Here is a 15,000-nt window from a genome sequence, read left to right on the forward strand (position 1 = left end):
CAGGACCGGGTCTCCGGGTCCAGGTGGGAACCGGCAGGAGCCCACAGGTGTGCTCCAGGTGTGACTGCCAGAGCCTCGTGACCAATCAGGGGCCTCCCTTCTCGTGTGTGTGTGTGTGTGTGTGTAGCCAATGAGGCCTCAGGATCGCAGTTAGCTGGGGAGTCGTCCAGGTCAAGCCCCTCCCCCACCAGCCCTGGGACACGACGCAGCCTCAAGGTCCGATCAATCAATCGATCAATTTGATTGTTTTTTAGCAATAAAGACCAGATTCTTCAAATATTTACTTTTTTAATTCTTTTATTATTATATATTATATATATGTATATATTCTATAATGTCTACCAGCCGTTATTTTTTAACCTATTTATTTTTAATTGTTAAATGTTTGTATTAATATTTAACTTAAAGACACATATCATATATTAAGTTCAGACATATTGTCTATAAAAGATCTATTGATTATTATTTTGTGTCTCCGGACTGACTTCCTGTTCTTTAACTCTTGAAACACGAACTTGTGTGTCCTTCAAAATAAGAGTCTTTCCCCTCTCTTTGTCTGCGTGCAGGTTTCTCCTCGCCAAGCGTCGTCCACGGACGTGAACGGAGACGCCGAGCAGCCCGATGACGTCATCGCTGAAGGTGTGTGTGTGTGTGCGTTTCAGGGCCTCTGTTAATAACAGATGAATTTATTTAAAAAAAATGTCATGCTCATTATCGCTATATATATATAACAATATAATAAAAGAAAAATACTAAGAAATATAATCAAAAAATATACATGTAAATATATATGTATAGAAAAAAAGATTAAGAAATATAATGATAAAAAAATATATATTCATATAAAAGATTAAAAAAATTATCATAGCTCAGTGGGGTAAGAGGGCCGTCCTGCAACCGCAGGGTTGCGGGTTCGATCCCCGCTCTCCCCATTAGTTGCAAGTCGAAGTGTCCTTGAGCAAGGCACTGAACCCCCAGTTGCTTCCCGGGCGCATCACCGCAGCCCACTGCTCCTTAATAACTAAGGATGGGTTAAATGCAGAGAACTAATTTCCCCTTGGGGATTAATAAAAGTGTATATTCATATGTATTTATTTAATTTATAAAAAAATAAATAAAATAAAAGATAAAAAAATATGAATAAATATAATTACAAAAAGATACATATATGTCTATAAAAAAGATTAAGAAATATAATAATCCAAAATTTATTTGTATATATGTAATTTTTTTTTTTAAAGATTAAGAAAAAAACAAAACCAATAAACAGACCTCACTGAAGACATTTCTCCTCACAGTGAACGGGAATCGCTCCGTTTCTTCGTCAGTCATCAGCGACAAGTACAAAGTCGGCAAAGTGATCGGAGACGGGAACTTCGCGGTGGTGAAAGTGTGCGTGGAGAGGTCAGTGGTAAAGGTCACAAGAACACACAAAATAACATCAACAACATCTACAGTAAACAACAACAAGACTGGAGGCATTTTGATTTTAAAGCTAGTTTGAGGAACTTTTATCGAGTGTTGATTTTGGCGGTCCCTGTGGACGGTCGCGGTATTGTTTCCCAAAAAACACACAAGGAATATTAGATTATTAAATAATAAGTCATTTTTTGATCGACAGGTCGACGGGAAAGGAGTACGCTCTGAAGATCATCGATAAAGCTCGCTGCTGTGGGAAGGTAACAGGTTCATACCAACAACAACAACAACAATACGTGCACGACTAATCAGATCCAAACCGTCAGCCAATCAGAAAGGTCAATGGTAAAAAAAGAAAATCTAATTCAAGAAATGCAACAACAAAAAAAGCATATATTTTTGGGAAATAAATGCAATTGCATTTATTTCATTTGAAATAAAAAATATGAATTAGTCAAATTGTAATGAACACGAACAAAATTGGAAATAAAATTCTAAAAATAAAATTGTAAAAATAAACAAAGGAAAAAAATGGTAAAGAAAGAAAAATTTAAAATCCTTTATTTTTTTCTTTCTCGACCATTTCTTTCTTTGGATATTTTTGCAAATTATGAATTCATGAAAAAAAATTGGAAAGAAATGCAATTGAAGAAAAAACCAAAATGAACAATTTATTTTTAAAGAAAATAAAAACTTTAATCTTATTTTAAATCATTTTTTTTTTTTATTGACACAAATATATCGAATAAAATCGTCATTTGAGCGCTAAATTAAATGTTGATAAAAAAAAAGAATATTGTAAAAAAAGATCCACACAAGAGGAATATGTCATGATTAAATAAAGGTAAAGAAAGGAGAAAAAAACCTAAAAATAAATACAATTGAAGAAACATGAACATTTCATATTTTCATTTAGATCGTAAAAATCTAAATTAATGAATTAAATTGTAAAAAGTAGACAAATATAATTAAGTTAAATCCTCATTGTAACGCTAAATTAAATGTTGATGAAAGAAATTCAATGAAAGAAAGTCAGCGCTGAACGTATTGATGTGTGTGTGGCAGGAGCACCTGATCGAGAACGAGGTGGCGGTGCTGAGGAGAGTCCGGCACCCCAGCATCATCCAGCTGCTCGAGGTGGACGAGACCTCCAGCCAGCTGTTCCTGGTCATGGAGCTCGTCAAGGTGCCTCCTCCTCTTCCTCCTCCTCCTCTTCCTCCGGTTTGTCTTTGTGTTGACGTTACCCCGACTCCGCCTCCTCCAGGGCGGCGACCTGTTCGACGCCATCACCGCGTCCACCAAGTACAGCGAGCGCGACTCGAGCGCCATGGTGTTCAACCTGGGAGGAGCCGTGAAGTACCTGCACCAGAGGAGCATCGTGCACCGGGACATCAAGCCGGAGAACCTGCTGGTACACACACATACACACAGAGACACACACACACACACACACACACCCTCTAACTGCCCGTGTTTGTGTCTCTGTGTGTCTCTGTCTGTGTGTCTCTCTGTGTGTGTGTGTCTCTGTGTGTGTGTGTGTGTTTGTGTGTGTCTCTGTGTGTGTGTGTGTGTCTCAGGTGTGTGAGTACCCTGACGGCACCAAGTCCCTGAAGCTCGGGGACTTCGGCTTGGCGACGGTGGTTGACGGCCCGCTGTTCACCGTGTGCGGCACGCCCACATACGTGGCCCCGGAGATCATCGGAGAGACCGGGTGAGGAGGGAGGGAGAGAGGAGGAGGAGGGAGGAGGGGAGGAGAGAGAGAGAGGAGGAGGGGAGGAGAGAGGAGGAGGGGAGGAGAGGGAGAGACCGGGTGAGGAGGAGGGGAGGGAGGAGAGGGAGAGGGAGAGAGGAGGAGGAGGGGAGGGGAGGGAGAGAGGGAGGAGGGAGAGAGGGAGGAGGAGGAGGAGGAGGGGAGGGAGAGAGGAGGGCTGCTTCTGGGCGCAGGTGAAAAGAAGTGAACAGACACGTCAATATGTGCGTGTGTGTGTGTGTGCGTGTGCGTGTGTGTGTGTGTGTGTGTGCGTGTGTTTGTAGCTATGGGCTGAAGGTGGACATCTGGGCGGCCGGTGTCATCACCTACATCCTGCTGTGCGGGTTTCCTCCCTTCAGAAGGTGAGTGCTCACACGGCTCCGCCCACACCTGGCCACGGCAGTGCAGTTCATTCATAAAACGTTGGCTCCTCCCCCTCCAGTGAGAACAACGTCCAGGAGGAGCTGTTCGATCAGATCCTCAGAGGGAAGCTGGAGTTCCCGTCTCCGGACTGGGACGCCATCAGCCTCCCGGCCAAGGTAGCGTTTAAAGGGCCAGCGCGCAGCGCGGGGCTCTGAGGGCCTCTAGTGGCGAGGGTGTGTGTCCCGTAGAAACATGGAGGACTTAAAAATAAAAGATTAAATAATGGAGCTAATTCTAAGAGAACAAAAAGCATAATAATTCGTATTTTAAAGGTAATTATACCCTAAAGAAAATGTACTTACTAATATAATCTGACATTCTGCCAACAGATCCCACTAAACGCTGCACGCTGGCCCTTTAATTAACTGTATTTCTACGTTTGGCGCTCCTGGTTTGACGAGTTTAATACTTTCTGATGTTCTTTCAGAATATAAACAACATGTTGAACTTTATCTGTTAATAATTGAATCAAAACGTCTCAAATCCACTTTTACATGATTTCGGTGTCTGATGGTTCAGACCGGTTGGTGCTCACGGTCACATGACCTGCTCCTCAGATGCTGATCAGTCAGATGCTGCAGGTGAATGTGGACACCCGCTTCACCGCCGAGGAGGTCCTGGCCCACCCGTGGGTGACGGTACGAGTCTGGATCATTACAAAAATATTCTATATATATATTAAGCAACATTTTGACTAAAAACAAGCATAACGACGGCATCGGAAAAATACAATACAACTTTCTTTTTTTGTGTGCAAGAATGCTATTTGTTAAGGATACACAATACATAATACAAATACACAGATAATACACACAGTGCCCATCTTTCTGGATATCTTGCCGACGTCGATGTTGAATTGAACGAATACGAATGCAAAGAAGTGCTCTCGTGTTGACCTGCTGCTGTTTGTCCAGGACGAGGCTCCGCTAGAGTCCAGCACTGAGGACCAGACCAGAGGAGAAGGACCAGACCCCCCACAGCCAGAGTCCCCACAGCCGGACCCCCCACAGCCAGACCCCCCACAGCCGGACCCCCCACAGCCAGAGTCCCCACAGCCAGAGTCCCCACAGCCGGAAACCAAACAAGTTCCCTCACCTCTGGTCTAGAGTCAGGAAACTAGACAAGTTCCCTCACCTCTGGTCCTTAAAATCGTAGATGAGTTTCATCCCTTCGGTGTAGAACGATCACCTGTTTGGATCTCCTGAACCACCGTCGGGTCGAGGGTAGGACTGGAAACCAAACTCTTGAATATGAACCAGAACTCACTCCTCGTTTCTTCTCCTGGAAACCAAACACGTTCCCTCTTTCTTGGTCTACGGCTGATCCCCGGACCGTTCGCTGTGAATCGAACAAGTTCCCTCAAAGCTGGTCTAGGATCAGTCATTTTGGAAACCCTCTAGAAGTCCTTCACTTCAGACGATATCCGGTTCCTCACCTCCTCTGTGTACAACCCTCTCTATCAACTGGGAACCAAGTGAGTTCCCTCATATGGTTTAGAATCTGTTCTGGAAGAGGCTCCTCCCCTCCGGTCTAGAACGCGTCATTTCGGGTCTACGATGGAAACAAAGGGAGTTCTCTCATCTCGGGTCTAGAACATGTTCCTTGACCAAACAAGTATCTTCTAGAACTGTTTTCATCTACTAGGAAACAAACAAGTTCCTTCTGATCATCTGGTCTAGAGTATACTCCTTTTACCAAACAAGTATCCTTGTCCCTGCTCTGGATCTCCTCTTCTATCTACTGAAAACATCTGGAATACAACTGGAATAAGTCCTCTCGGTGAAGGTCCGGAGCACATTGCCCTTTCCCTCTTCTGGAAACCAAACAAGTCGAGTCTAGAGTTGCTTCAACTTGACACCTCATGAGTTTGCGTCTCCTTAGTCCCTGAGGCAGCTGTGGAGGTGTGTGGGGGGCGTCTGATTGGCCTCAGCTGCTGACCGACTACCAATCAGCCAGCAGCTGAGGCCAATCAGACCTCCAAAGCTGCCACAGTCCCCATCTACTGGAAACTGGGCAGGACTCCTCACCTCTAGTCTGGGACACTTGGCGCTTGCTCTTCTGAAAACTAAATCAAGTCCTCCGTCTCCGGTCGAGACCAGCGTCTCTTCTCCTGGAGACTTTCCCGAGCCCCGTCTGTGCTGCCATCCCGCAAAGTATTCCCATCCCCTTTGATGAGCTCCGTCAGGAGGTGGGGTCCTAGACGCTGACCGAGTCGCCCCACTGCTACTTGAAGGACTCGCACCACGACAACACTGGGACACCATGAGAGTGATATTGGACAGGTACCCCCGTGTCTTTTGGGCCTGGACCTATTTCCTGGCCTAGAGCCACTTTCGTCGACTGGTTTCATGATTTCCTCAGTTGTCCCTGTCGCTGCCGGGATGTCTTCCATGTATTCAGGGAAACGTCCCACTTGTCCTGCCTTTACCCTCCAGATCTCCTTTACGCCCACCCGGGGGGATATCAGAGTACTGTGCCTGTTTACGCTGCTGTTGAATACCCCTCAACACCCCTTAATACTCCTCAACACCCCTCACTACTCCTCAACACCCCTCACTACCCCTCAACACCCCTTAATACTCCTCAACACCCCTTACTACTCAACACCCCTTAATACTCCTCAACACCCCTTACTACTCCTCAACACCCCTCACTACTCCTCAACACCCCTCACTACCCCTTACTACCCCTCAACACCCCTTAATATTCCTCAACACCCCTCACTAGCCCTCAACACCCCTTACTACTCCTCAACACCCCTTACTACTCCTCAACACCCCTCACTACGCCTCAACACCCCTCACTAGCCCTCAATACCCCTTACTACTCCTCAACACCCCTCACTACCCCTCAACACCCCTTAATACTCCTCAACACCCCTCACTACCCCTCAACACCCCTTAATATTCCTCAACACCCCTCACTACTCCTCAACACCCCTCACTAGCCCTCAACACCCCTTACTACTCCTCAACACCCCTCACTAGCCCTCAACACCCCTCAACACCCTTTAATACTCCTCAACACCCCTCACTACCCCTCAACACCCCTCACTAGCCCTCAACACCCCTCAACACCCCTTAATATTCCTCAACACCCCTCACTAGCCCTCAACACCCCTTACTACTCCTCAACACCCCTCACTAGCCCTCAACACCCCTCACTAGCTCTCAACACCCCTTAATACTCCTCAACACCCCTTACTACTCCTCAACACCCCTCACTACCCCTCAACACCCCTCACTACCCCTCAACACCCCTTACTACCCCTCAACACCCCTTACTACCCCTCAACACCCCTTACTACTCCTCAACACCCCTTACTACCCCTCAACACCCCTTACTACCCCTCAACACCCCTTACTACCCCTCAACACCCCTTACTACTCCTCAACACCCCTCACTACCCCTCAACACCCCTTACTACTCCTCAACACCCCTCACTACCCTCAACACCTAATACTCCTCAACACCCTCACTACCCCTCAACACCCTTACTACTCCTCAACACCCCTTACTACCCCTCCACACCCCTTACCACCCCTCAACACCCTTACTACTCCTCAACACCCCTTACTACCCCTCAACACCCCTCACTACCCCTCAACACCCCTTACTACTCCTCAACACCCCTTACTACTCCTCAACACCCCTCACTACTCCTCACTACCCCTTACTACTCCTCAACACCCCTCACTACCCCTCAACACCCCTTACTACCCCTCAACACCCCTTACTACACCTCACTACTCCTCAACACCCCTTACTACACCTCACTACCCCTCAACACCCCTTACTACTCCTCAATACCCCTCCCTTCCCCTGACTACCCTCAGTCTCAGCCCTCTCCTTCCAGAGGTTCCTCTCTTCAGACCCCAGCACTCGGATCAGATCCTGGTTTGGTTTTCTTACAAAAACAAATCCACGTTTTGAAAAGGAGCCGATTGATTCAAACGGATGGTTTTGATAAAATGTCGACCATTACGATAATTTGAATCTAAAGCTCATTTATTAACTCTTTGTTGTTCTGTAAAAAAAAAAAAAATTGGGCTTTTGTTCAAAAATAAATAGATAAAGATGTAAAACCACAACATGTTATCTCCACTTGGATCTCGGCCTTTAAATAATGAGCCTCGTCCACTTGGACGTCACTTCCTGCACCTCCTCCCCCGCCCTCCGACGTCTGAATCTCTCGACTTCAAGAAAACCTTTTCGATAACCGTTATCAAAGTGTTGAGGCAGTCCAGGGGGCGTGTCTCAGTCCAGGCTCCGCCCCTCGGAGGATAAAACGCGTCGTGAATGCTGTAAATATGTCCGTTGGTGTCTGTGAGTCAATCGTGAAGTAGGGAAACTAGCAGTTTTTAACTAAATACTAAAATGAAAAGAAACATCATACATGATGTCATCCCCAAAAACCTTGTTTTTTCCCCAAAAGCGTCAATTAAATAAACAAGAACCCTGGTGGAATGTGTAATGTGCATGAGTAAGAAGAGTATATAATAGTAATATATACAGAGACTCAAAGGGGACATTTTTCATTATTTACTTTTACATTTCATACTTCTAGTACAATGATGATACATTTTAAATGATGTACCTGTAATTGAGTGTGTACAGTGTGTTATTGGTACTTTGACCTAAAGGACCTGATTACATCCCTTTAGGCAGATAAACAACAAGGTTTCTGAAGGATGTCGAGTTCCTGGACCTGGTGGGCGGAGCTCTTTCCTTATATGGTCATGTGACCTTCAAGGGTCATCCGTCCACACACCCATCATGTCGCCTGTTGATGTTACCGCTTGTAAGAGGACGAAGGAAATGTGTGTGTGTGTAAATACGTGTTTGATTTCAACTTCTTGTGAAAAGTACGAGTGTCTCGTCAAAGCACAAAAAAAGCTTTTCATGAAATGTTATCAGAAAAAAATGCGTTAAAAGCGACCTTTGACCTTTCCACGGCCTCAACTTTTTTTTCCCGGCCGACGATTTTTAAGAGTTTGCCTGCTGCCGAAAAAAAGCGTACCGTCGCTTTAAGAGAAAGAAGACTCACCGGTGTTGTACGTGGGTTGCCGTGGTAACTGTGGAAGTCCCTCCCAGTTGAGTTACCATGACCGGCGGCTCGGCCTTCGACCTTTGACCTTCCCCGCTTGCCGTGAACCCGGCGGTCTTCAGTCTCTTCCCGGTTACTTCACACCGAACCGCCGGAGGTTCCCTGAACGCAGCACGCGGTCGTTTCTCCGTCACTCTTACCATGTTTAATATCTCGTTGCGTCAAAGTGAGTTTCCTCTTTGTGCTGCATTCACTTCCCAGAGAAAAAAAATGTTATTCTGGCCTCTGACCGTCCGGACCGTCCGAGCTCCTTGAGACGCTCTGATGAATCACGATTCTACTAAATAGAAAAATAGTCGCAAGGACTTGGAATTCCCTCAAAATGTGACTTCATGGGGACTTGAATGCATCTTTAATTCGCCTGTGTGCGTTTTATCAACTGCACAGTGTGTGTGTGTGTGTCTATGTGGTCGTTTCATCTCACTCTGGGATGGAGAAGTCGAGACGTTTGGGTTTCTCTTCGTTGACGTTTCAATCAGCGACGACTTCTATTCACGACAATCGAGCTCCTGAACGAAGAAACTTCACAACGTTATTTATTCACAGCCCAAATTTAAGAGGTGAATGAAAGCTGGTTTGACCTCTGACCTTCAGGCCAGAGACTATGAGGTCGTGTTTTAACGCTGAGCTGTGACGTGTGTCGGGGTCGTTGTTCGGGGCATTTGGGGAAAATAAAAATGCTGAATAAATGCGTGTGTGCTTGTATGAATTCAGAGACACGGACATGTTCTTGATATTTGACTTCAGTCGGATGAACACAAACAACTAACGAGAATGATTGAAATGTCTGTTTTATTTGTTAAGAAGTCGGAATGTTTGGTTATGAAATATATTTTACAAAGATCTCTTTCATTGTGCGTCTTTCCCACATGTTACAGTCTTAAAAATGCCTCCAAATATATCTATGTATAAATATATATATTTATATGTATAAATATATATAACTGTATAAATATATATGTAAATATTTATATGTATTAATATATATATATAAATCGATGTATATATATGAATGAATATATATTAATATATATATATAAATGAATAAATATCTATATAAATATATTTATATCTAGATAACTTTATATATACATATATAAGTAAATATGTACGCACATATATGTATATATAGATATACGTATATATACATATATATATACACACATGAACATATATGTATGTAGATATATATAAATATATGTATCAACATAAATACATGTATATATATACACATACATTTATATGTATACACACATGTATATACATAAGTAAATATATATATATTTATAGATATATAAATATATATAGAAAATACAAATATAGAACGTGAACATTTCACATTCTTTCTCAACTCTGGAATAAAAGTAAAATAAAAGTTAACTTGTTGACATGTTGACGTCATGGCAACACAAACACATAACCACATGAAATAAAAGACTTTTGCTGGTGTAAACAACATCAGAAAGTTGTTGTTGTTTACTGTTGTTAGCTATACCTGGGTGGATCTTCTTAATATCTTCATCTCGTTATTTGAAGCTCTTTAAGTTTCTGACGCAGGTTCAGGATGAGCGCTCCTTTTAACCGAGTCGCTCCGCGTCCCTGAACGCACCAGACACAAACACATCATAGAGAAGGGACCAGTTTCTATGACGACCACGTCATCACGCGTTATACATGTTAGTGTGATGAGTCATTGTCTGCTATGTGTATGTACACACATATATTAATAAATATATATTTATCTAAATATATATTTATAGATATATTTATCTAAATATATAAATAAATATTTATATATATAAATAAATATATAGTTATATACATATATAAATATATATATACAAATATATAAATAAATATTTATATATACAAATATTTATATATAAAAATATATATTTAGATGTGTATATATATAATATATATGTGTATATATATATAGTCTGGTCTAGACCAGACCACTAGTCCAGACCACTAGTCCACTAGACCAGACCACTAGACCAGACCAGACCACCAGACCACTAGTCCACTAGACCAGATCACTAGACCAGACCACTAGTCCACTAGACCAGGAGGTCCATCAGTCAAAGACAGGAACCAATCACAGCTCAGAGCTTCAGTCTTATTAAAATGTTTTGGGTAAATAAAGAACCTCCAGCCGACCGGTCGACAGAGAGGAGCAACAACAACAACAACAACAACAACAGTCATATTCAGCACTTCCTCATCAGAGAAGTGAAATGTAGTTTTTAGGGACGATGCCACGCCTCCCGCACACAACTCCCAGAAGCCACTGCTCGTCCACCACCTCCACCTGGGCCACGAGGTCGCCCACCTGCAGGAGAGGAGAGGGTGAGACACACACACACACACACACACAAACAGACACACACACACACAGAGACACACACACACACCTTCAGAGTGAGCTCGTCTTCGCTCTCGGCTGTGAAGTCAAACTTGGCCACGCCTTTAACCGCAGACTGCCGGCCTGTGATTGGCTGAGCTGGAGACAGGAAGAGATACAGCTGTCAACCATCTGACTGTGTGTCTCTGTGTGTGTCTCTATGTGTGTGTGTGTGTGTGTGTGTCTCTGTGTGTCTGTCTCTGTGTGTGTGTGTGTGTTACCCTGACGGGGCTGTGTGAAGGCCGTGGGGTAGAGCCCCTCCCTCCCCTCCACTCTTCCTCTTCTCCACTGGTCGTCCACATGCTGCGTCACCTGGATGAGCGCCCCCTGGTGGAAGGACAGGTCGTCTGCAGCCTCACCGCTGAAGTCAAACAGAGCCTCGGCCCACTCCTCCTCTTCATCCTTCTCCTCTTCCTCCTCCTCCTTCTTCTCTTCTTCCTTCTCCTCTTCCTCCTTCTCCTGCAGACGTAGCAATTGGAGTAAAACTATTAATTAACTAACGTGCTGTGATGATGTTTGAGATATCTAAAGACTGTTGTTATATATACACAAATATATATATATGTGTATATATATATATACTGTTTATATATACACTACCGTTCAAAAGTTTGGGATCACCCAGACAATTTCGTGTCTTCCATGAAAAATCACACTTTTATTTATCAAATGAATATAAAATATAGTCAAGACTTTGACAAGGTTAGAAATAATGATTAATATTTGAAGTATTCATTTTGTTCTACAAACTTCAAGCTCAAAGGAAGGCCAGTTATAGCTTATATCACCAGCATTATGGTGCGTTCACACCGGACGCGTCGAAAAAATTCTCTACGCGTCTGACGCAGCCGTCTCGACGCGCGTCGAAAAAAGGGTGTTCACACCAGACGCGTCGGGGGCGGAGTCATAAATGAGTCGAGGAACGACAGGACCGCAGAGGACTTCCACTTGTTAGTGGACTGAGCTGCACTCTCTCTCTCTCTTCTCTCTCTCTCTTCTTCTCTCTCTCTTCTTCTCTCTCTTCTCTCTTTGATACGTGTCTCTGAGACTTTTCCACCTACAGCGGCAGATCTCCTGCCATGAAACACATATGCCGGCGGTTGGTTGACAGTAAAGTACAACAAATAGCGAGAATAAAAGCAAATACATACATTCAAAACGTACCAGGTAGTCCCACGGCTTCTCCGACCTTGTTCCACGCTTCATCTTTATAGCTCCGGTTTCGGTAAGCATAAAGAGTTGTATCGTAAAGTTCGGGGTGCCCACAGACAGCGACAATAATCTTGTCCTCCATTTTCTAAACCGGCAGGACGATGACGAGCGGAGCTGCTCAACGCTGATTGGCTGACGCAACTATGACTCACGCTCTTTGCTGCCCGAGTTGGGAAATTTCAACTCGCGCGTCGAGGAGCTGCGTCTGTTCGCTCTGTTCTGCTGCTTCAAACGCGTCTGACGCGCTCGCTGGGAAACACGCAGCTTCTACGCAGCTGTGCATTGACTTTACATGTCATCTCGACGCGCGTCGACATTTCGGCGCGTCCGGTGTGAACACACCATAACTGTTTTCAGCTGTGCTAACATAATTGCACAGGTTTTCTAATCAGACATTAGTCTTCTAAGGCGATTAGCAAACACAATGTACCATCAGAACACTGGAGTGATGATGAAATGGGCCTCTATACACCTCTGGAGAGATGTCATTAGAAACCAGACGTTTCACCTAGAAGAGTCATTTACCACATTAACAATGTAGAGAGGGTATTTCTGATTAATTTAATGTTATCTTCATTGAAAAAAAGTGCTTTTCTTTGAAAAATAAAGTCATTTCTAAGTGATCCCAAACTTTTGAACGGTAGTGTATATATATATATGTATATATATACATATACATAAATATATACATATTTATATATAAAAATATATATATATGTGTATATTTACATATATAAATAAATATAAATATATGTAGAACCGGATGTTTTTGTATCTGGGGAGAGGCTAAAGGTTGTATCTGAATACAAGTACCTGGGAGTACTTTTTGATTCTAATTTGTCTTTCAAATCACAGGTGAAAAAAGTTTGTAATCGGGTAAAATACAATCTATCCAATTTCCGATTCTTGCGCAACTCCATGTCAACAGAGGCAGCTAAAACATTCATGCATTCAATGGTTATTTCCCACATGACCTACTGTTTAACAACCTGGTCACATGCTAGTGCCACTACGCTCAAACCATTACAGTCATTATACAAGCGGACGCTCAAAACTCTTGATAAAAAAAAAGTTCTGTCACATCATTGTCCTATACTAAAAAAATACAACTTGCTTAGTTGGGATAACTTGATTAAATATGTGCACGTCTGTCTGATGTACAAAATCATACATGGATTGACCTCTCCTCCTCTCAAACAATTTGTCACCACACGAACTGGATATCGGCTCACAAGAGGAGCAGCGAGAGGGGATTGTATCGTCCCTCTCAGGAAAAGTGCTTTCAGTCACGCTGCTTTCTCAGTACAAGCAGCAGTTCACTGGAACTGATCCAGGATCTATCAGAGAGCTACAATCATTCAACTCTTTTAAAGCAGAAACAAAGAAATGGTTCATTACTACCCAGCTCTGTCAGCACTAGACTGTAACGGCTCCTCCCTCCTCCATCTGTCCAGGTTGGACCTTCATTTTTTCTGTCTGTCAGTTGTTGTCTGTCTGTTGTCCGGTCTCTGTGTGTCTTGACTTGCTGGTCGGTCGTTTTACTCCACCTGTCTTCTCTTGTCGTTCACCTGTTTGCAGTTGTATGTCACATTTAGTCTGTAAGCTTTTACGTTGTATCTCTGACATTATGTTTTTATTCTGTCCATTTTAACATTGTTCTCCCTTATTTTATTTGTTTTATCTGTAGATTGTATCTGTAATCTTATGTTTTTTAGGTTTGTTCTTAACATCAGCAACATTGGGACTACAGATGAAAAATAGCCTCTTGGCTAACTGGCACATTTACTGCAATGTTTTTATCAATGTGCACGGTCCCTTATTAAATAAACCATTATAAAAAAATAAAAAATAAATAAAAATATGTATATACATACATACATATAAATATATATATATATGCACGCACACACATAGACACACACCACACTCACACACACACAAATACACACACACCTTTGAGTCAGGGTCCTCTGAGGTCTTTGGAGCTGTTAGAACAAACAAAGTTACAATAAATAAAATAAGAATTCAACAAAACTACAAACAATAAATAATAATAAGAAAGAAAAAATGTGAATAAAATAAAACAAATGAAGCCCTTCCGGCTCACCGTAACTCCCCGGCGGCTCCACCACCTCAACGACGTTCAGCGGGAACACGCCGCCCCGCCCGTGGATCTGGCCCCGCCCCCACTGCTGGCCAATGAGCTCCAGGAGGGCGATGACGTCGCCCTGGGAGAAGGTGAGCTCGTCGGGCTCCTCGCCCTCGTAGTCCAAGAGGGCGACGCAGCGGGGACCGCTACACACACACACACACACACAGTGAAATACACACTCCTGTGAGCGGCTCCCTGAGTCGTGGGTCTCACCTGTCGGGGGCGGGGGCGGGCTGGTCCTTGGGCTCAGGCGGCTGGACGGGCAGAATGGACTGAAGGAGCACAAATGATGTCATGTTCAAAAAACAGCTCCAGTTTACGAGATTACATGTGAACGCATCGTGAGACCCTCGCTCTGCCCAGTGCTCATTTTTACAGACTGGAGCATGAACGCACCACGAGAGTCCACAAAATAAACTCCGTTAGCTTCCTGTTAATGGACAGAAAACTATGTGACGATGTTAGCATAGCTTAGCATAGCATAGCTTAGCATAGCATAGCATCGATCGATCCAAACTGTGACGTTCAGCTAA

General features: G+C 43.7%; 2 protein-coding genes across 3 annotated transcripts in view; one reads left to right on the forward strand and one right to left on the reverse strand.

The window, feature by feature from the left end:
- The window catches only part of LOC130212201 (serine/threonine-protein kinase DCLK2-like), a 10,893-nt gene extending 4,690 nt beyond the window's left edge, over window positions 1-6,203 (forward strand). Inside the window, exons 5-16 of the mRNA XM_056443357.1 lie at window positions 1-23; window positions 128-216; window positions 567-639; window positions 1,299-1,404; window positions 1,622-1,679; window positions 2,485-2,604; window positions 2,684-2,830; window positions 2,997-3,130; window positions 3,454-3,531; window positions 3,612-3,708; window positions 4,150-4,230; window positions 4,507-6,203. The exon at window positions 1-23 is cut by the window's left edge and continues 94 nt beyond it. Of these exons, the coding sequence (XP_056299332.1) occupies window positions 1-23; window positions 128-216; window positions 567-639; window positions 1,299-1,404; window positions 1,622-1,679; window positions 2,485-2,604; window positions 2,684-2,830; window positions 2,997-3,130; window positions 3,454-3,531; window positions 3,612-3,708; window positions 4,150-4,230; window positions 4,507-4,698 (1,198 nt within the window). The 3' untranslated portion in view covers window positions 4,699-6,203. The remainder of the gene's footprint in view (window positions 24-127; window positions 217-566; window positions 640-1,298; window positions 1,405-1,621; window positions 1,680-2,484; window positions 2,605-2,683; window positions 2,831-2,996; window positions 3,131-3,453; window positions 3,532-3,611; window positions 3,709-4,149; window positions 4,231-4,506) is intronic.
- Window positions 6,204-10,797: 4,594 nt separating this feature from the next.
- LOC130212196 (SH3 domain-containing protein 19-like) overlaps window positions 10,798-15,000 on the reverse strand; it is a 19,327-nt gene continuing 15,124 nt past the window's right edge. For both annotated transcript variants that reach the window (XM_056443347.1, XM_056443346.1), the window contains exons 12-17: window positions 14,681-14,739; window positions 14,423-14,610; window positions 14,269-14,300; window positions 11,325-11,562; window positions 11,114-11,202; window positions 10,798-11,031 (exon numbers count right to left, since the gene is read on the reverse strand). In XM_056443347.1, the coding sequence (XP_056299322.1) occupies window positions 10,924-11,031; window positions 11,114-11,202; window positions 11,325-11,562; window positions 14,269-14,300; window positions 14,423-14,610; window positions 14,681-14,739 (714 nt within the window). In that variant the 3' untranslated portion in view covers window positions 10,798-10,923. The remainder of the gene's footprint in view (window positions 11,032-11,113; window positions 11,203-11,324; window positions 11,563-14,268; window positions 14,301-14,422; window positions 14,611-14,680; window positions 14,740-15,000) is intronic.

Source organism: Pseudoliparis swirei, chromosome 21, assembly GCF_029220125.1.
Source record: "Pseudoliparis swirei isolate HS2019 ecotype Mariana Trench chromosome 21, NWPU_hadal_v1, whole genome shotgun sequence".
NCBI classification, from domain to species: domain Eukaryota; kingdom Metazoa; phylum Chordata; class Actinopteri; order Perciformes; family Liparidae; genus Pseudoliparis; species Pseudoliparis swirei.